General features: G+C 39.0%; 2 protein-coding genes across 8 annotated transcripts in view; one reads left to right on the forward strand and one right to left on the reverse strand.

Annotated features, from left to right (window-relative positions):
* The window catches only part of RABGAP1L (RAB GTPase activating protein 1 like), a 769,071-nt gene that overhangs the window by 47,086 nt on the left and 699,103 nt on the right, over positions 1-22,882 (reverse strand). The gene's annotated exons all lie outside the window — the stretch shown is intronic.
* LOC118014448 (nuclear transport factor 2-like) lies at positions 15,499-16,317 on the forward strand. The gene has a single exon (XM_035010766.1). The coding sequence runs from the start codon at positions 15,499-15,501 to the stop codon at positions 15,880-15,882; it is 384 nt and encodes a 127-aa protein (XP_034866657.1). The 3' UTR covers positions 15,883-16,317.

The raw sequence follows: 22,882 nt of genomic DNA on the forward strand, positions 1-22,882 counted from the left end.
TACCTCCTGATTAGGGTTTTTTCCAATGCCAACCGACTAACCCTAGACTGTATTCCCATATCAGAGTGCTTGAAATATTAATCAAGTCCAAAGTGCAGACTATAACTAACACACATTTTATCACACAGTTGGAGTACTTTAATTTTTTAAAAAGATTTTATTTATTTATGTGTGAGAGAGAGAGAGTGGCAGAGGCAGAGGGAGAAGCAGGCTCCCAGCCCCGATGCGGGGCTTGATCCCAGGAACCTGGGATCATGACCCGAGCCGAAGGTAGACACTTAACCGACTGAGCCACCCAGGCACCACCCCCTTTTAAAAATATTTTATTTGTTGGAGTATTTTAACACACATTTTATCACACTGTGTAGGTTGGAGTATTTTAATGTAAATTGCAGAGAGTATATAACAAATAGTAGGTAGAACTGTAATAGGTACAGAGAGGAACAAGATAAAGAAAAAAACAGCTCATTATTGCTTATTTCTTTCCTCATTCCATAAAGGAAAGCAGAAGGAAACTGCTGTAAGCAAAAGTATGGAGCTGAAGTGTGGGCCTGCTAACTGTGCTAAGCAGTTGTCCGGGCGAGGAGCTAGAGACCCTGGTGTTCGGCATCTGCAGAGCAGGCTGGAAAGAAGGCACCAAAGCCAGTTCATCAGATCTAGGTCACCACCAGTTGATGAAAGCAGGAATCTATTTTGGTAGTTGCTACTTCAGTGACCATATTTTCTGAAATAAAAATCGGGCACATGGTCTTAACAGATGTTCGGGTCCATTCTGGATGTGAGAGGCAATTTGGAAGACGGAAGAACCTAAAATGCTAAAAATGTTTTGATTGTGTTAGTAGCTTATAGGGCTTAGGAAACAGAATATTTGACCTTAGAGCTATCTTTGAAAAACTTTTGTTCCAGTAATGGTAAGAGGTCACTGAGGTGGCAAGGGGATAGAAGGATTGAAACTGTGCTGGTAAGAACGTTCATCTGGAGATGGTGTATCTACACTAAATTAGGAGGGAGGGTGAAGAAAAGGAGGAAGGTGGCAATTGAAAGAATATTTAGGAAGTTTTAAAAAACAGATCAGGAGAGGGTGCCTGGGTGGCTTCAGTCATTAAGCGTCTGCCTTCAGCTCAGGTCATGATCCCAGGGTCCTGGGATTGAGCCCCGCATCGGGCTCCCTGCTTCGCAGGAAGCCTGCTTCTCCCTCTCACACTCCCCTTGCTTGTGTTCCCTCTCTCGCTGCCTCTCTTTCTGTCAAATAAATAAATAAAATCTTAAAAAAAAAAAAAAAAAACAAACAGATCAGGAGAAAAGGCCTTTGTGAAGAAGATGACAGGAGAAATGGAAAGGGAGGCCCATGAGAAGCAGAAAAGTCTAAAGCAAGTCTGTCCTGTCATTTCAGTTAGGCCCAATGAGCCCTCCCCTCCTTAAACTTCTTCAGAATTTGTCTATACCACTCATTTAATCATCACATATGGCTGGTAAGGAGCTTTTCCTGGGGTATGAATTTTCCTGATTAGGATACCTGAAGGCAAAAAAACCAAAACCAACACCAAAACCCTTCCTTATTTAAACTTGGTATCTACGTGCTTCCACCTAACACAAAGCTGAATACTTAGTCAATGCCTAAAGCCGATTTGTTCAGTTAAGCATATTCTTTTTTTTTTTTTTTAAAGATTTTATTTATTTGACAGAGAGATACACAGTGAGAGAGGGAACACAAGCAGGGGGAGTGGGAGAGGGAGAAGCAGGCTTCCCGCAGAGCGGGGAGCCCGATGTGGGGCTTGGTCCCAGGACCCTGGGATCATGACCTGAGCCGAAGGCAGACGCTTAATGACTGAGCCACCCAGGCGCCCAGTTAAGCATATTCTTAATGTCTGGTGGTTCAAGTGGAGTTTGTTAATTAGTTAAAACATTAGAATAAGAAAAACAGATGAAGATTATGCCCATATATTTTCTTTGAGTATGGGTATTACAGGAGGTATGTGATGACATAGAGCTGGTAAGTGGAAAGACACAGAAATCCACTTAACATAGGATATTTTTGTTACCTAACTGAGAAGATTGTGATAACCAATTAAAAATGGCAGTTTTCCTTGATATGTTTGACAGAGCCAATAATTACCTCTGCTCTGTGGGGCAATTTCTGAAACGGTGCATGAGAATGAGACTATTTGGGAGATTTCTTATGCTATGCAGTTGGATGCTCTTCCCTAAATTGAAATTCATTTCTTTAATTTTGGGCAGGGGGGTGGGGGGAAGACATAAGAAAAAAGTAAAAACATCATGCATAGTGAATGCTTAACACATGGAGAATAGATATATATCTGACAATCGTAAGAGAATTCTCATTGTGGATAAAAGGGTAATATCAAACTAACTAACTTTCTAAAAAATAACTGAATCATTTTGAATACTCAGAGTAGATCAAATGAGAATAATCTGAAATTAGGCTTGGCCACACACAGGTAAAGGAAAGACCCTAAGATTGGCTTTTCTCTTATACCTGTTTCCCGTCCCTCTACTGCTGTTTACACATGAATGACTGCTCTCCAAAGCTCGGGGTGAAGTGGCATTTATGTTCCCATTTCCATAGCAACTGTGAGGAGGCCAGAAAAATAAGGTATGGGGAAATGTGCATTTCAACCCTCACTTCCCTTCTGCAGGTCCAGCCCTCCTCATTTCCATGGGAACAGGAATTGAAAGACCTCCAGCAGCTGAAAGGGAAAGCCCCCAGACTGCAGTTGTTCGAATGTCAGCTGAGAGCCGCCAATGACAGTATATTGCGGCTATTAAAATTTTTATGTATTTATTTTTTTAAAGTGCTTTTTTTTTTTTAAGATCTTATTTATTTATTTGAGAGAGAAAGAACACATGAGAGGGGATAGGGTCAGAGGGCGAAGCAGACTCCCTGCCGAGCAGGGAGCCCGATGCGGACTCGATCCAGGGACTCCAGGATCATGACCTGAGCTGAAGGCAGTCGCTTAACCAACTGAGCCACCCAGGCGCCCCGTGGCTATTAAAATTTTTAAATGATGTTTTCCCTAATAAATTCCCCCACTGTAATAATTTATAAGGGGGAGGGGCGCCTGGGTGTCAGTGATGGACTCTTGGATTTGGCCTCAGGTCATGATCTCAGGCTCTGTTCTAGGTGCGGGGTCAGCTTGGGATTCTTTCCCTCTTCCTCTCCCTCCCTTACTGCCCTCCCCTTTCACATGCACTCTCTAAAATATAAATGAATACGTAAATAAACAAAATCTTTAAAAAAAATAATTTACTGTATATGGTTTACAGAAACGGTTTAACTAGATGAGGAAGTACACTCCTTTGGATTGAGTACTTTGCTATCTTTCACAATTCCAATATCACATGTCATTTTTTAAAAGTAATCTCTAAGGGCTGATATCTAAGATCTATAAAGAACTTCTCAAACTCAACACCCCAAAAAACAAATAATCAAGTCAAAAAATGGGCAGAAGACATGAACAGACACTTCTCAAAAGAAGGCATACAAATGGCTAAGAGACACATGAAAAAATGTTCATCATCATTAGCCATCAGGGAAATTCAAATCAAAACCACATTGAGATACCACCTTACACCAGTTAGAATGGCAAAAACTGACCATGCAAGAAACAACAAATGTTGGAGAGGTTGTGGAGAAGGGGGAACCCTCTTACACTGTTGGTGGGAATGCAAGTTGGTACAGCCACTTTGGAAAACAGTCTGGAGGTTCCTCAGAAAATTAAAAATAGAGCTACCCTATGACCCAGCAATTGCACTACTGGGTATTTACCCCAAAGACACAGATGTAGTGAAAAGAAGGGCCATATGCATCCCAATGTTCATAGCAGCAATGTCCACAATAGCCAAACTGTGGAAAGAGCCAAGATGCCCTTCAACAGACGAATGGATAAAGAAGATGTGGTCCAATATATACAATGGAATATTACTCAGCCATCAGAAAGGATGAATACCCACCATTTGCATCGACATGGATGGGACTGGAGGAGATTACGCTAGGTGAAATAAGTCAAGCAGAGAAAGTCAATTATCATGTGGTTTCACTTATTTGTGGAACATAAGGATTAGCATGGAGGACATTAGGAGAAGGAAGGGAAAAATGAAGGGGGGGAAATCGGAGGGGGAGACGAACCATGAGAGACCATGGACTCAGAGAAACAAACTGAAGGTTCTAGAGGGGAGGGCTGGGGGGATGGGTTAGCCCAGTGATAGGTATTAAGGAGGGCATGTATTGCATGGAGCACTGGATGTTATATGCAAACAATGAATCATGGAACACCACATCAAAAACTAATGATGTAATGTATGGTGACTAACATAACATAATAAAATAAATTTTAAAAGATCATTTTGGGAAAAAAATAAATAAAATAAAAGTAATCTCTACACCCAACAGGGGGCTCAAACCCATGACGCCAAGATCAAGAGTCACATGCTCTACAGACTGAGCCAGCCAGGTGCCTCAATATCATATATCATTTTATTTTCAGAGAGAGAGAGAAAGGGAGAGTGTGTGCGTGTAGGCCAGCAGGGAGAGAGAGAGAAAGAGAGAATCCTAAGCAGACTCCTTGCCCAGCATGGGAGCCCCATGTGGGGCTCCATCTCACCACCCTAGATCATGACCTGGCCCGAAATCAAGAGTCAGACGTTTAACCGACTGAGCCACCTAGATGTCCCTTATATATCATTTTAAAACAAATGGCTATGGTAGGAAATGCAGTGAAATGAAGAGTGCGCCTCATCAAGTCACTGTGATGTCACAAACCTCCAAATGTTGGACATGGAAAAAGTATGGAGGGACTAATTAAACTGAGGGAGGAAAGAGAAAGAGGGTAAGGAGAGATCTTTACTTTAAAAAACTACTTAATTAGGGGCATCTGGGTGGTTGAGGGGGTTAAGCATCCACCTCTTGATTTCGGCTCAGGTCATGATCTCAGGGTTGTGAGATCGAGCCCCATGTGGCGCTATGTGCTGGGCACGGAGCCTGCTTAAGATTCTCTCTCTCCCTCCCCCTGCCCCTCCCTTCCTCCCACCCCTGTGTTCATGTGTGCTCTCTAAAACAAAAAAAAAACAAAAACAAAAAAAGCCCCACTACTTAATTATATTTTATTACAAGAAACTATATGAAGATTGTCAGCTATATCTAGAGACCTAGACTTTTGTAAAAAAAATTCTACCAATTTTACATTATAGCATTTATAAAAAAAAAAAATTACAGCATTGGTAAAAAATTCCATAAACATAGAGTATTGCTATTCAAATCTCCTTGGTTCCTGAGTTCAAATAGAGATGTGTACCCATGTTTCTTTAGCTACTGTCATTAAAAAGGACAGGCCAGAACTTGTCTAAGATTACTCATTTCCCCTCTACTCATAAAGACTTTAGAACACATATATGTAGGATGTTTTATAGGTGGAAATCTGTGTTATAAGCTTTAAGCTCACAGGGAAATATCCTTATTAATAACTGAAATGAATGCCATCCTTTTAAACATATGGGAAGGCTAAAAAAGAAAAATTCTTTTTGTTTTACATGTTCATAACTTAATTCTTTTTTTTTTTTTTTAAAGATTTTATTTATTTGACAGAGAGAGACACAGTGAGAGAGGGAACACAAGCAGGGGGAGGGAGAAGCAAGCAGGCTTCCCACTGAGCAGGGAGCCCGATGCGGGGCTCGGGAGCCTGATGCGGGGCTCGATCCCAGGACCCCGGGACCACGACCTGAGCCAAAGGCAGACACTTAACGTCTGAGCCACCCAGTCGCCCCCATAACTTAATTCTATCTCTGAGGTACTTTTTCACTCTTTATGGAGAGGTTGTTATTCCAAATTGTTCACTATAACTTGGCTTCTACTTACACATGCCTCAGGCAAATACAAAACCTGAACATAATCTAATACACTTCAACAGAATGGTGTCAAGAGCATTAGCCAGCAAGATAAGGAGGAATATTAGAATAGACCTTTGGGGCCTATATGGGTTTCTTATTCTTACCACAGTCTCCAAGGGGATATTTCCAAAACAAGATTATGAGGATAAACTACAGAGGAGCTCCAAGTTAGGATATCCAGTTTTCACTGCTGATTCAAGTAAAATCTGTGTACATCAAGAAGCACATATTGAGGACCTACTTATCATCTTGTACAGGTACCGGTAATACCAATGTTTATGAAAAAGACAGAGTTTCTAACTGCCAGCTAACTTTTTTTAAATGAAGTATTGCTATTTTATAATTAATCTTATTAAAAAAATATGGTTAACTCTCCTTCCCATCCTTCACTACTATAGACCTTGATGTACATGAGGGTTGTCCTGAGACTTTGTAAGTGTCACTTATGATGTAACAAATAAATTAAGCTATAAGATGCAGATTAATATTTGAAAAAAATGAAAGTGACTTCTTGGGACCCAAGTGAGTCTACAAATATGAAACCAAATAATTGATAAGTTGTGGCACCTTCCAATACTCCGTAAATGTTTTTTCTTTCTCTTTTTGTAAGCAATTTTTTCCTGGCTACCATAATAATTAAAATAGTTTTATGAAGCACTTTGTTGTCTCTATAAAGTATACAGTGATTTAGGTGCATAACATAGAAAGTATTATGAAATCTGACAAGTTAAAGCATGCTTTAACTTAATCCAAATTGCTCTTTTCTTGCTAAAAAAACATAATTTCTTGGCCTTTGTGTTCTCATCAGCCCTAGTGGTTGGTTTTCTCTTTGGACACGTTTTCCACCCAGAAGCAAAGTTAAGTTGAAATCTAGATGCTGAAAAAGACCACTGGTCTCATAAGACTTGCTCCTTACCCAGACTCATAGGGCATATACTGACAATTAGTACTTTTGCAAGATTACAGAATGTTAGTGTTATGGCTCTTAGGAGAATCTCATAAAAGTGTTGAAATCACAAATGATAAATTCATAAATTTAAAAATCTATTATCATAAATTTTGGAGTACTAAAGTTTCTCAAATTTCCTTTTTCAATGCTAACAATTTCCTGAGATATATATATATATATATATATATTTTTTAAAGATTTTATTTATTTATTTGATAGAGAGAGACACAGCGAGAGAGGGAACACAAGCAGGGGGAGTGGGAGAGGGAGAAGCAGGCCTCCCGCCGAGCGGGGAGCCCGATGTGGGGCTCGAACCCAAGACCCTGGGATCATGACCTGAGCCAAAGGCAGACGCTTAACGACTGAGCCACCCAGGTGCCCCCCTGAGATATATTTTCAAGGGACTATTTACAAATACAAATATATAAGGACCAGACAAAATTAAGCCAAAGCCATTATTAAGTGATTTACTTCATCTCCTAGACTTTGTAAATTTGAGCAGGTATGTATTTAATATATCTGTTGTTTCTAGTCCAAAAAAGTCAAAGGTAACACACCTAGATATTTTCAAAACTTTTATGCATATGCACTCAGAACAGAGAACCAGAAACATTTATAAAGATTTTGTGAAAAACAGTAACAAAGGTCTCCTTTGACAATAGAGTGAAAAACCAGAAATATTAATCACCTTTTAAGAAGGGAAATCGACTTTACTTTAAGGGAACTTTTAATTTTAATTGAAAATATTTTTAATTCAGGTACTATGAAAATTATCCTTTCCTGCTGATAGAAAAGCTAAAGGATAAAGAATATATCTAAACAAAGAACAGATTTCTAGGCTAATCCAGTTGAGGTGAAGGCCGTAATACTGAATTGACTTGGTTCTCTAGCATAAATAACACTTATTTTTGTTTATATTTTCATGCCATTCAAGAAAAAAAGGTAAGATTTTCTTGTCAAATTGTTTTACTACAGAATCTGCCTTATTCACTTGAAATGTAAACCTCCATGTCTATAGAAGTCAAATTTGTGAGGCACATATTTTTAATATTCTAGAAGATGTTAAGGACTTTATTTCTCACCCAGCTTTATTGAGATATAATCGACATATAACACTGTTTAAGTTTAAGCATTACAACATGTTGATTTGGTATATGTATATACTGTAATATAATTAACCACCACTGCATTAGCTAACAACTCCAACACGTCACATAATTACCACTTCTTTTTTGTAACGAGAACATTTAAGATCTACTTTCTTAGTGACTTTCACATATATAATACAATCTTGTTAACTGTCGTCACCATATTGTACATTAGATCCCCAGAACTTATTCATATTACAACTAGACATATGAACCCTTTGACCAACATCTCTCCATCTCCCCCACCCCCATGTCCCTGGTAACCACCAATCTACTCTCTATTTCTATGAATTTGGCTTTCTTAGATTTCAGATGTAAGTGAGATCATACAGTATTTGTTTTTCTCTGACTTATTTCACTTAGCATAATGCCCCCAAGGTCATCCATGTTTTTTGCAAATGGCAGGATTTCCTTCTTTCTCATGGCTAAATAATATTCCATTATATGGAGCACATCTTTTTTATTCATCCATTGATGGACACGTAAATTGTTTTCGTATCTTGGCTACTGTGAATAATGCTACAAAAAACATGGGAGTGCAGATATTTCCTTGAGATCCTGTTTTCACTTCCTTTGAATGTATACCCACAAGTAGGGTTGCTAGATTATATGGTAGTTCTATTTTTAAGTTCTATTTTAAGAACCTCCATATTTTCTTCCATAGGGGCTATACCAATTTACATTCCTACCAATAATGTACAAGGGTTGTGTAGCATATTTTTGATAACTGCAGAAAATACACCCAATATAAGAGACTAATAGCTGATTAATTTACATTCTTATATGTAAGTGAGCTTAAAATAAACAAAAACTGTACAACCTCTGTTGCTTTGATATTGCTGTTACCATTTCTGATTCCTGCTTTAACTGTTTCTGTTAGGCCTTATTAGAAGGTCTCTAAGCCAAAAAGACAAAGTTGAATTCTTCTACAAGTTCATAATTTTCCCTGGAGGATTAGGCTTTCCAAAGTTAGTAAAATGAACGAAATATTCCAGTCTGACCCAGATGAAAGGTCAAAAATGCTGAGATGCCTCCAAAACCCTGAAAATGGTCCCCAGGCAGACTTAACAATCAGGGAATCTTCATTATGCAAGAGAGCCTGGACGTAGAGTGGAATACTAAGAAGAGCCTCTCTCTCTCCCTAGGACGATGGGTCTCAAACGCTAGTGTGCATCAGAATCTGCTGGAGGGCTTGTTAAAGCACATATTGTTGGGCCTTATTCCCAGAGCTTTTGCTTTAGTAAGTCTGAGATGAGGCCTAAAATTCTGCATTTCTAAGAAGTTCCCAAGTGATGCAGATACTCTTGGTCTAGGAACGTATTCGGAGAATCTTTGCTCTATTTTCCATTTATTAAAGCAAATTCTTGAGTACTTGTCAGTCATCCAATTTCCTTTTGTGTAAATCCATGAAAACAGAGTGCAGGGTGGCCTAGAAAAGGTCCACCCAAGCAAAGTGGGGCCAAGTAAAGTGAGGAGGGTAACCAAGCAAGGGGGTGGCCCTGGGAGGAACATTAGAGCCTAAGAAAGGCAAGGAGAGCATTTACATGGTGAGGAAGCCTGGCACGGGTGTGTTGGAGCCCCCACGGAAGACGTTCATGAGCAGAGTGCAATCTAACATGGGGAGTTACAGCCTGAGCAGGGTGAGGAGGGCATCCACATAAGGCGGGGGTGGGTGGGTGGGGGGACAGCAGAAATCGCAGACTTGTACATACAAAGGGATTGATCAAATAAGTTAAGGATCCAGATTTCTCAATGTCAGAGAAGGGAGTTATAATAATGGAACGAGAGAAAACTGGAATGAAGCCTGCAGTACTAGACTGCAAGTGGAAATAATGGTGTAGAGTCAGAGTTTTCAGGTACATAGTTAGAAATAGAGTTGCAAATGTGCGTGTGGATGTGCATGTGGCATACTCCCAAGTTCTGTCTGCTGAGAAGGCCTACAGGTAATGATACCTCCGTGGTGAGCACATCTACTACACAGATCTTGGTTTCTACATAGCATTTTCTACTAAAAGGAACCAGGAGCACAAAAAGACCCGGATATCTTACTGTTTCAAAAGCAAGTTATGCCCAAGACTAATGGGAACATCCAAAGGACACAGAAACCATCTTGAAGGAGCTCCCAAAGATCAAAAAAGGGAAATTTGAGCATTAAAATAAATAGTGATTGTAACAAAATAGAGTACTGAATAAAATAGGAAAGCATGAGTCCATATTGGTAAAAATGAAATAAATTGAGACTGATTAGGCATGGGATGTTGACATAATTTCAAAGTAGCTCCCTACAAAACTCTTATTAGTTGCAAAGAGGAATAGAGCAACTTTGCAAGGAGAACCTGGCAGGAACGACCCTATTCCAAATATCAAAGTGGGTATCACCAGTAATGAAACAAATCAAAATCATACTCCATCAACAGAATGGATACAATGGGAAAAATACAGAATCATCTCTATGATATATTCTGGTCAAAAATGTATACCCTAAATCTACTTATGAGGAACCACCAAAACCATCAGACAAATTCAAATTGAGAGACATTCTAGTGAATAACTAGCGCACAATTTTCCAAAGTATCAAGCTCATAAAAGTCAAGAAAGACCGAGAAGCTGCTCCAGACTGAAGGTGGCGGCTCAAGAGAGAACTGAACACAGTACATGGTTCGGGGATCATCTTTAAAAAAAATTCTTTTAAACAAATGAACAAATATTCCTCTTTGAAATTTTGCAGAAAAGGATTGGCTTTTTGGAGTGGTTTTGATATAACCCTACATGGTAATGAAATCATCCTAGCAGATGATTTCTCTGGGTCCTTTCTAGTTTACCCATTCTACCCTGTTTACTATCTGCCTGCCCATCTATCCTTCAGAGTGCACTTAATAGAATTTGAGCATGTACAGCTCAGAACTTGACTGGACAGGCGAAGAACCATATGCTTAAAAAAAAAAAATGAGTCTAAGGAAAGCTATTTTACACTATAAATCTTATTTTATTTTTTAAATTAATTTTATTTTATTATGTTAGTCCCATACATTACATCATTAGTTTTTTTTTCTTTTTTGTTTTTTAAAGATTTTATTTATTTTTGAGAGAGAGAGAGAGAGAGAACAAGTGGGGGGAGGGGCAGAGGGAGAAGCAGGCTCCCCGCTGAGCAGGGAGCCTGATGTGGGACTCGATCCCAGGACCCTGGGATCATGACCTAAGCTGAAGGCAGACGCTTAACCGACTGAGCCACCCAGGTGCCCCCATTACATCATTAGTTTTTGATGTAGTGTTCCATGGTTCATTGTTTGCATATAACACCCAGTGCTCCATGCAGAACGTGCCCTCCTTAATACCCATCACCAGGCTAACCCATTCTCCCACCCCCCCTCCCCTCTAGAACCCTCAGTTTGTTTTTCAGAGTCCATAGTCTCTCATGGTTTGTCTCCCCCTCTGATTTCCCCCCCTTTCATTTCTCCCTTCCTACTATCTTCTTTTTTTAAAAAAAAAAAAAAAAAAAGTTTTTATTTTTTTGACAGAGAGAGCGAGAGAGCACAAGCAGGGGGTGCAGTAGAAGGAGAGGGAGAAGCAGGCTCCCCGCTGAGCAAGGAGCCTGATGCGGGGCTTGATCCCAGGACCCTGGGATCATGACCTGAGCCAAAGGCAGATGCTTAACCATCTGAGCCACCCAGGCGCCCCACCTACTATCTTCTTTTTATAAATCTTACTTTAATAGTAAGAAGGCAAGTCTTCAAAATCTACACCTGGACACAAAATGGCCTCCCATTTTCAGTCAAGTCTTCCACAAAAGGGGCTAATATGTATGGTCTACATGGTCTTTCTGCCACATGATTTCCCTTCAACCAAGAAGTAATAGAAACTAAGATTTAAATGGGTTTTTAAAGTTAAGTATTAACAAAGCCATCTGGTGTAAAAAAGGAGTCATCTTTTTGCTTCTTATAATGCCTAGCAGAGTGATGACAAGTTGTAAATGTATATCCAAAGTACCCTAAAGAGCAGAACAGAGACATATATGCTCTGTAGACACAAACACTCCCTGCCTCCCTCCTCCCTCATAAATACTCCAACTGGTTCAGACAACTAATGGTTCAGTATAGCTGAGTAAAACGCATGACAATAGCTGTCTGCCCTAATCTCATTTTTAAAAAATATTTAAGTCTTACCAGGGCTGAAGCAAGCTTTGATTTGGCTCAAAGCACTGACTCCTAGTAAGTTTGAAAAGCCTCACAAAGAAAATCCCTGAAAGAGGATCAGTGAAAAAAGTATTATTTGTTAGAAGCCGTAAGAAATGACTTCCCTTATCCTAAGAATTCAAAGCTCGGCTTAGAACTAGAGTATTAGAGTATCAATCTTACCATTAGCACTAGGGATTCTGAATTTTATTCATAAAACATAATGCAAAAGACATCCTATCAGGGGCGCCTGGGTGGCTCAGTTGGTTAAGCAACTGCCTTCGGCTCAGGTCATGATCCTGGAGTCCCTGGTTCAAGTCCCGCATCGGGCTCCCTGCTCGGCAGGGAGTCTGCCTCTCCCTCTGACCCTCCCCGCTCTCATGTGCTCTCTCTCATTCTCTCTCTCTCAAATAAATAAATAAAATCTTAAAAAAAAAAAAAAAAGACATCCTATCAGCTTTCCTTTTTAAAAGAAATGGGCAATGTTCATCCTGAGTAAAAAAATACTGAGTTTCACTGGACATATGTATTCATTCCAACCACTCAGAGCCCGGCCCAGAGGGGGCACAAGTATATTGTGAAGTATCCCAAGAATAAACAAAATATGCATTAAAAACAGGCATATTACTTACTTTGTCATTGTGTTAAAAGAGAGTACAATGACTTTTAAATGTTTCTAGTTAAAATAAAAACAACAAAAAACCCCACTAAACTTGGGGGTTAAAAGAAAACCAAACTATTCCTCACTTGGTAAATTGGAACCTGATAAATTCCTTTAGTTGGACTTTGTTTATTACATATTCATTTGAATTTTAAAAGTGCACCATTAGATTACTGTTAATTTTAGTAGGTATGATATCAATATTACATTTATGTTTTTAAAGTCCTTATCTGTTAAGATATATACCTAAGTATTTATGAGTGAAATGATAGGTCTTAAATTTTTATTTAGTACTTGAGCAAAAAAAATTTGGAGGAGAAATGGAACAAGAAAAGCAAGAGACTGATGGTTATTGAAGCTAGGTGATGAGTACATGGAAATTCATGGTACTGTTCTAGTTTTGTGTGTGTTTGATAATTTCCATAATAAAAGAGTTTTTAATATGTCTATTATTAAAGCCTTCAGTTATAATTATGGCAGTGCCACAATAAATTCTGGTTTGGATTTAAGTCCTTTCTATTCAAAATACTGGTTTAGAAACCTAACTCTATCCTTGATGCTCTAATCACCTAGTACTATAATCAGATATTTAATAGCTACCATCAACCTCACATATAACATTAATCAATTTTCAACCACATTCAGATACACCATGGGGCAAACATTTAGTAAAAGTTAGACCTAGGGCTTATATAGTAAGTTGGTCCTATTTCCTAACGCCCATGCTATAAACAATCCATTATAAATGCATTACATTTCAATTTCTAGATTATCGTTCTCGGAGACACATTTTTCTTTATCTCCTCCTCAACATGAAAAATGAAGAAAACAAGTACCAAGTAAATCATCACTCAACAATGGCAAAATCAAGCTCATTGAATTTTGCTTTAAAATCAATAGGAATTACACGTCCTAAATTTCTAATTTCTAATCTAACCAAAGCACAAAAACCTAGTCATATGTTTTTTTGCCAGTCTGAGGAAGGGAATCCTTCTTCAACACTAACAGTTGGGAACTAGGAAGAGAAGGTGATAAATAAAATAGGAGACAATCTCTTTCCAGCGCCCCATCCTCAATTGCTCCCACTTATCCTCCTGTTCACCAAACACAACTGTCAAAAACCCCAATAAACAACAAACTTTCTTCACAAGGTGGGGGTCACAGTGTAAAAAAATGAGAAGAGTTAGGATGTCCATATAAAGCACTGCTGTATGTGTCTGTTTACAAGTCTGTGTTCCCCAACCAGCCAGAGAGACTCTCCAGGGTGGGGACAGGTTCTCACTACAGTTGACCTTTAAACAATGCAAGGCTTGGGGGCACCAACCCCAGACAGTCAAAAACCCACATATAACTTCGGACTCCCCAAAATACTTAACTACTAATAGCCTACTGTTTACTGGAAACCTTACCAATGATATAAACAGTCGATTAACATATTTTGTATGGTTGTATTATATGCTGTATTCTTAAAGTAAACTAGAGAAAACGTTATTACAAAAACCACGAGGAGGAGAAAACACACTTACGATACTGTACTATAAAAAAATCCACACATAAGTGGACACGCACAGTTCAAACTCGTGTTGTTCAAGGGTCCGCTGCAGACCAGCACGTGCACTGAGCCTCCACAAGCAGGTGCTCAGCATTTACGGACCAGACGCATGAATGAACTTAAATAGGAAAATAAAATCTCCAAAAAGATGAGAGGGAAATGGAAAAAAGTTCTGTATAAAAACAGAAAGACAGAAAATGGCAACAAAGTTGTAAAACACTGCAGATAAAAAGAAGTCTGTTTCAATCAGTCAATCATAAGAAATATTTCTGGAGTTCCTGGAGGCTCCACTCAGGCTCAAGATAGATAATGAAATTAACAGTTGTAACAGTTAAATCTTTATGGACTTTTAGCTTATATTATTTTCCTTCTGGAATAATCTTTCTCCTTTATTTCAATTATTGCCTGTTTGCTTGTTCCTTGTTCATCCATTCACCCCTTTCTATATACACTGAATACCTTTACTGTGCTGGGGATACAATGATGAATAAAATAACTAGTCACTACCTTTAAGATACTAAGTCTAGTAGGGGAAATAAATATATAAGTGAATAAAGACCATAAAATGTCAAAAGATTAAGATCTGTATGGGACAGGACGAGGTACAAAGATTAAATGGTCTGCTTTATCTGGGAGTCAGGATATCTGGGAGTCACAGAGTTGGGCCTAGAAAACTGAGAACAGCTGGACAAAGGGAGGCACTAGAAAGCCCCCATGGAATGACTGGTTTGCGGGGGATCAGTGGGAAGTGGGGTGTATGGGAAGTGGGGTGTACGCTGGAGAAGAGCCAGCTCCTGAAGGGCCTTCTTAGGGCACAGTAAGGGGCTCAAACTTCCAGATCCCATGAATTAGGAAGCCACTGAAGGATTTTAAACAAATGAATTTCATCTCTGGTGGGAACTTGGAGAATGACTAAGCAACCAGAAAAGAATAGAGAGGTGAGAAAAAGTGTTAAGAAGCAGAAAATGGACAGGACTTGGTCACAGAGTAGATGTGAGCGATGCCTAGACCAGCTCCTAAGTTTTTGGGCTGGATGGTACCATTCCTTAAAAAAGGAAGTGAGGGATCATGCCAGCCTCTCAGGTCTCAACTAGGCCGGGTGACACTCCAGAATGGGAGACAAGCCAATTTGGGAGCAGATTGGATCCAGCTTCATTCAACATTACTACCAGTTATTTGGTAACGACAGAACCCAACTAGGCGCAATTTATATTGATGCATCATGCCTTACGTGGGAAGGACAGCAGTTCCAGGGGAAAGCTGCCATTGTGGAGAAGTTGTCTAGCCTTCCGTTCCAGAAAATCCAGCACAGCATCACGGCACAGGACCATCAGCCCATGCCAGATAGCTGCATCATCAGCATGGCTGTGGGCCAGCTCAAGGTTGATGAAGACCCCATCATGGGGTTCCACCAGATGTTCCTATTAAAGAACATCAATGATGCTTGGGTTTGCACCAATGACATGTTCAGGCTTGCCCTGCACAATTTTGGCTGACCTCCACCCAGCCAGGGTTTCCTCCTCCCTCCTCTTCCTGATACTATTCACACTCCTCCAGATGCCCCAAATATCATACACAAATGAGCAGGGCCATGGTGGGAGCGGGCGCAGTGCGCTGCTACCGAGGTATTGTGCATGATGTTTGGATGCTAGACTAGGTGCATCTGACAGGAGAAGTTTGTGTTGTACCAGCGCATGCCTTGGAAAGATTTAAGTAATGCAAAAGGTTGTCTTGTTTTTTGTTTTTTGTTTTAATCTACTGACAAGTTGCTCTAGTAACCCAAAGAAGTGAAGGAGAAAGCAGCTGCCTCACCGCCCAGATACTGATTTGTTTGTATGTTTCAATGCCTCCTGATAAAATAAAATCATAAAATTTTCTTAACAACAACAAAAAAGTAAGAGAGGAAGAAGAGTAGGTTTGGAGGATAAGGTCAGTTTTACAGTTTGGATTTTAAACCATGTCATTCTACTACTTAAAATATTATTAAATAAGAAAAAATATTTCTGAAATTCACATTTTAAAGGAGAAAAATCATAAAATCATCTGAAGAGATGCACAAAAGCAACTGATAAAAATTAAACACCCATTAATAATTTATTTTAAAAATCTAGCAAATTAGTAATAGAAAAGACTGTTTTAAACCCAGAGAAAGCTATCAATCTAAAACCTAGAGCAAGCATAACATTTAATGGTGAAACCTTAACAACATCCCCTTTAAAACCAGGAACAGGACAAGGATGCTTGTTGTTATGGTTCTTTTAACAGTTATTGTTGAAGTTCTCACTGATGAAATAGATGAGAGAAAATAATGAATAGGAAGTTTAGAAATTAAAGAGGAAGGCAAAAAAAAAAATCCTGTTATTTACAGATAATTAATAGCTTAATTAGAGATACCTAAAATAATCTATGGATAAAGGAATAAAACCATTTAGAGACTTTTACAAGTTTGTTAAATACAAGGTCAATTTATAAAATCAGTAGATGTCTGTACAGTAGTGACAACCAATTAAAAAAATGTTAAGTAGAAATGAAGCCCATTCCTTCTTGCCATAAAAACTATAAGATCTCTGGAAATAAAACTAACAAAAAGCCTCTGTGAGAAAAAGATTTTAGTTTTGTTAAAGAACATCAAAGAAGACCTAAATAAAACAGATGGAAAGACTTCCAATAGCACTGATAACATCGATTCTTCCAAGATTCATTTACAAATTCAACACAATTCCATTCAATATCCCAAAGGATTTGTTCATATAAGCCTCGATACGTTGATCCAAAAAATTCATACTGAAGGTAAAGGACCAAGAATAGTCAAACAAACTTTAAACAAATATAAAAGAAGAGACATTTGTCCTCCTAGATATCAAAGATTAATGGTAAGTTTTGCTAACAAACTGTCATATCAGCTCAAGGACAGACACATAGATCAACAGAACAGAATTAATGAGCGCAGAGACAGGCCCATGTATATATGGGATTTGATATAAAACTAAGGTGGTGTTATTACAAATCGATAATGAAAGGATGGCTATTAGTGGAGAAGAGACAGTGGCTATCAAAAAGAGGAAAAGAGGGGCGCCTGGGTGGCTCAGTTGGTTAAGCGTCTGCCTTCGGCTCAGGTCGTGATCCCAGGGTCCTGGGATAGAGCCCCAAATTGGGCTCCTTGCTCGGCGGGGAGCCTGCCCCTCCCTCTGCCTGCCACTCCCCCTGCTTGTGCTTGCTCGCTCTCTCTCTCTGTCAAATAAATAAATAAAATCTTAAAAAAAAGAAGAGGAAAAGAATTAGGTCCCCTCACACTATCAAAGAAATAATTAGCATAGATGAACTGAGAAAATGAAATGAGAAAAGCAAGTATTTTGAAAATTTTACATATAAAACACTATCATCTCTGTGAAAATCAACAAAAATCAGTTTTTAAAAAGTGCCTGGCACTCAGTAAATAGTTAATATTAACCACGATCTTCATCATCATCATCATCTATGATCTCTGGGTAAGGAAGCAATCTAAATAAGAGACCAGAAGCACAAATCATAAAATAAAAATAGAAACCAAATGCCATGGCCTACAAGGCCCTGCCCCATCGAGCTCTCTTTTCCCCAGCAGTTTCCTCTCAGGTTTCCTCAGGCTCACCTAACTTCAGTCTAGACTAGTCTCCAGGCACCAGTCGAGCACCTGCCTCACCCCAATGGCTGTCTCCTCCCCCTGCAACTCTCCCTTCCATACAGCCACGCGGATCACTCTCTTGCCCCAGTCAAGTCTTTGCAAATGGACCTTTTCAGAAATCGACCCCAACCACCCCACTTAACACTGTGCGCCCCCCCCCAGTACTCTGATCCTCCTGACTTGCGTTCTCCATATTACCCACCATCTTCTAATACACTATATAGCTTTACTCAGTGCATTTACTGCCTGCCTTCAAGTAAATATAAGTTCTTTGAGAGCAGTGACTTTTGCCTCTTTTATTTACTATCATATTCCCAGAGTATAAAAGTGCCCAGTAGAGTACTCAATAAATATTTATTGAATGAATGAGTGAATGAAGGTTGATAAATCTAACTCATCGAAATTAGAAATTCCAGGGGCGCCTGGGTGGCTCAGTTGGTTAAGCGACTGCCTTCGGCTCAGGTCATGATCCTGGAGTCCCTGGATCGAGTCCCGCATTGGGCTCCCTGCTTGGCGGGGAGTCTGCTTCTCCCTCTGACCCTCCCCCTCTCATGCTCTCTCTCTCTCTCATTCTCTCTCTCAAATAAATAAATAAAATCTTAAAAAAAAAAAAGAAATGTTTATATCAATAACTGTGAAATAAAGTTTATGGTTTTAATTTTTGGCTCAGCATTTTTGCTCTGCTCTTTTATTACAAATGGCATTCATATTTCAGTCTCAAAAACAGAAAATTATTCACTACTTAATCGACTTAATAAAATCCTGTTATTAGGGGTGCCTGGGTGGCTTAGTTGGTTAAGCAACTGCCTTCGGCTCAGATCATGATCCCAGGGTCCTGGGATCGAGTCCCCCATCGGGCTCCCTGCTCGGCAGGGAGTCTGCTTCTCCCTCTGACCCTCCCCCCTCTCATGTGCTTGCTCTCTCTCATTCTCTCTCAAATAAATAAATAAAAAAAATCTTTAAAAAAAAAATTAGAAATTCTGGCAAACAGCAACACACCATAAACAAAGTTCATAGATAAGAAAAAACTGAAAGATATGTGTAACAAATATAACCAGTAAAGGATTAATATACAAATACCAATATAAACCAGTAGAAAAAAGACAATCCATTATGAAAATGAGCCAGTCCGTTGAGGGCCTTAAGGGTAAAGACTTAGGTTTCCCCAAAGAGAAAGATTTCTCCTCAAGACTGCAATGTAAGAAATCCTGCTCAAGTTTTTAGCTTGTTGCCCTTCAAGATTTAGAGTCAAGCCTGCAACATTAACTCTGGCCTCAATTTTCAGCCTGCCAGCCTGCCCTATAGATTTCAGACTTGCCAGCCTCAACAATCATGTGAGTCAATTCCTTAAAATAAATAAATCTCTTGGGGTGCCTGGCTGGCTTAGTCGGTGGAGAACACGACTCTTGATCTCGGAGTTGTGAGTTCAAGCCCTACATTGGGTACGGAGATTACTTAAAAATGAAATCTTAAAAAAAAACCAAAAACCAAAAACCAAAAATAAATCTCTCTCTCTCTCTTGTTTTCTCTATAAATCTGATTGGTTTTATTTCTCTGGAGAACCCTGACTAATACAATATACTCCAAGTGCTTAAAACAGCACCCAGTACATAGTAAGTGCCACAGACTGATACCTCTTACTATAATATAACAAAAGTATTAAAAAGTTAATGGTATGAATATGTACCAATTGGGGAGGGTAGAAAACTATGGAGGGAGTATAAAGTGAGTGAAGGTAAATGAATTTTAAACTATATTTGCATTGTTTAATTTCTTAAAAACATGATCTCAAATAAATATGGCAAAATATTAATATTTATTCATTTGGGCACAAATACATGGGTGTTTATTCCATAATTCTGTTTCTGAAATAGTTCATAAAGAAAAATAAGGATTTTTTTTAAGTTTGCAGAAAAAGTTGAGATAAGCATAACCTCTTCATTTGTAAAGTTTGTCTTTATGGGAAGGGGAGAAAGAGAGATGGTACTAGTATGAGGGGGCCCAAGAACTTCCTGACCAGTTCTTCTTAATTTGAGAAAGAAAATATGCGTCTACTACTACTAAAAGAGTAGTTGAAACTGTTGTGCCAACTGAGATTACCGGTTGGTGCACGGCTCTGGGGGAGGCAGGCAGGGATCAGACTGGGAGCAAGGTTGAAAGGGTTAATGTTGAACAACAAGAGAACAAGTCTTTTTCTGAGCCTGGAGAAAATAAAGTATGTTAGGAGTAGAAAAATGTAGGCAGGCAGCATCTGATTACCCTAGATTTTTGGGGAAGCAGAAAGCAAAGTCATCCTTGAGAGCTCCCCTTAAATGCCATTTTTTTTCCCAAAAAGCCCTACCTCCTGATTCTGCAATGAGAAATGCCCTTTCCTCTTTTCCAGAGTCCCAGAGTCTTTTGTACCTTTCTTATGAAACTAACTGGACTGTCCTGTAATTTCAAAGTGAACCTCTGACAAGCCTTAGGTACCTCTGACCTGGAGCGTGATGATAGCTCAGTCATGTCTGCAAAGCCCAGTGAAACCACTTGTTAAGTTTTGACTAAATACCTTTTTCTTTTCTTCTTTTTAAAAAAGATTTTTTTTTTTTTTTAAGTAATCTCTACAGCCAATGTGGGGCTCGAACCTACAACCCCAAGATCGAGAGTCACATGCTCCACCAACTGAGCCAGCCAGGGGCCCCTTGACTAAATACTTTTCTGATTAAAACCTGTGACCAAGTGTACCACTATGCAGCAGACTTCTAATTCTTCGTTTATGTAGAATATACTCAAATGATTAACATATTATGTAATCTGACTACATATCATTTATCCAGACATTGCACTAAGGGTAAAACTGGGAAGGTTCTGGAACCTTGGAATCATGCAGAATTTAGCACTGTGAAAATTGTGGGCTTTTTAAAACTTGCCATTGTCTTTGAGAAAATAGTCACCTATTCAATAAAGGCTCCATACGTACTTCGCATATTTTTAACTATTACCTAATAAACATTCAGTGACTACCTACTGTGCTTTCCTCAAACCGATCAGCCTTAAAGGTGATTTCAGTTGTTTCTAATACCCAAATCCCCAGGAGGCAATGGCAATGATAAGGACTAACGTCTGCTGCCTCTTTCCTGGGTACCATGTGCTGTAGAAGCAAATAAAATGATTTACCTTATTTTGTTCCCATAACTCTACAGACATTGTCTATTATTGCCCACATTTTACAGAACAGGAAACAAGGTTAAGCTGATTTGCCACACAGCTGGTAAGTGGCATAGAAAGGCTCTGAATCCAGACAGAGTCCATAATTCTAACCACTACCATGAATTTCTTTACCAGAAAACGGAAAGTTTTGGTATACTGGAGACATGGATAATATGCATATGTTCCGGTTTTAGGAATAATGTTGCCATTTGCTTTTTTAGCTGGAGGAGACCAATAGTATCTCACAAAATGATCAACCTCCTGGTCCTTATTTAGAAATATTTCTCTCCCAACACATGAGTAGGTTATGTTCTTAAACTCCCTGGTGAAAAAGAAGTGCTGGGAAAGAATGCTGCTATCGGAAGGGCATGTCAGAAGAAATAATTTTAAAAATTGAAGGGCAGAGTAAATACAACAAAACAACATGCAAGTATTGAAAATAAATGTCTTTCTCGTATTGATTTCAGTGGTGTTTCAACTGTGGGGCTTAGAGGGAAAAGGGACCCACAATATCTAAATCTGAAATTCAGTTTAATGGGCATTTAGTGCCCACCTGCAACAAGTATTGCTTTACATTTTACTAACCAGAGGATTTTCAAAAGGATTCATCTTTAGGAAGCTCACCGTGGAGGCATGATTTATATATATAAAACAAGACAAAAAAATTTAGATATGATGGGTTATGGATCATGGAATAAATGCTCTCTTGATGAAGTCTAATTTCCAGCGTTTTTGAACAGTTCTTAGGAGCTGATAACTAGCTGTTAAGACCAGAGATTTTCATGTTGATTTCTGGATTACTTTGAAATAATCTTAATTAAACCTTGACCTTTGCAGAAAATAATGCCCTTAGGAGCTATTAATGCTTACATCTCAAAAAAGGGAAGGACTCTAATTTTATCTCATAGGTAACAGCATGCCTGAGAGACGGTATTTTTACCTTGAAGAATTCTACTTATTACATTCCTCAGCAAGTGATAATGGCAAGAGTTCGTAAAATCATATAAAAACAGATGAAACTAATATAACTAGAGAAGAAATACATTATTATGGATTTTGTTGACAATGTCTCTGTAAGGGACAGGACGATCTGAAAGGCAGCCTGAAAGTAGCTGATAAAAACACATCACCACAAGAAAAAAACCTGTAACTATGTGTGGTGATGGATGTTAACTAAGCATATTGTGGGGATTTTTTCACAATACATACATAGACCAAACCATTATGTGGTACCACACCTAAAATGAACACTGTTATATACCAAAACTATTTCAGTTAAGAAAAGGACAGAGTGACAAATTAAAAACAACAAAAGTGTACATTAATATCATATCATTGGGGTAATATTAGTCTGCGAAGGGCTGCCATAACACGATACCACAGACTGGGTGGCTTAACCAACAAATGTATTTCTCACAGTTCTGGAGACTGGAAGTCTGAGATCAAGGTGTCAGTAGGGTTGTTTCTCTTGAGGCCTCACTCCTTGGTCTATAAAGGCCACCTTCTCCCTGTGTCTTCACATGCTCTTCACTCTGGGCCTGTGTCCTAATCTCCTCCTCTTCTAAGAACATCTATCATATCAGGGTGCCTGGGTCACACAGTTGTTGAAGCGTCCAACTTAGTTTCGGCTCAGGTCATGATCTCAG

This window comes from Mirounga leonina, unplaced genomic scaffold, assembly GCF_011800145.1.
Source record: "Mirounga leonina isolate KUSES-001 unplaced genomic scaffold, KU_Mleo_1.0 Mir_154, whole genome shotgun sequence".
NCBI classification, from domain to species: domain Eukaryota; kingdom Metazoa; phylum Chordata; class Mammalia; order Carnivora; family Phocidae; genus Mirounga; species Mirounga leonina.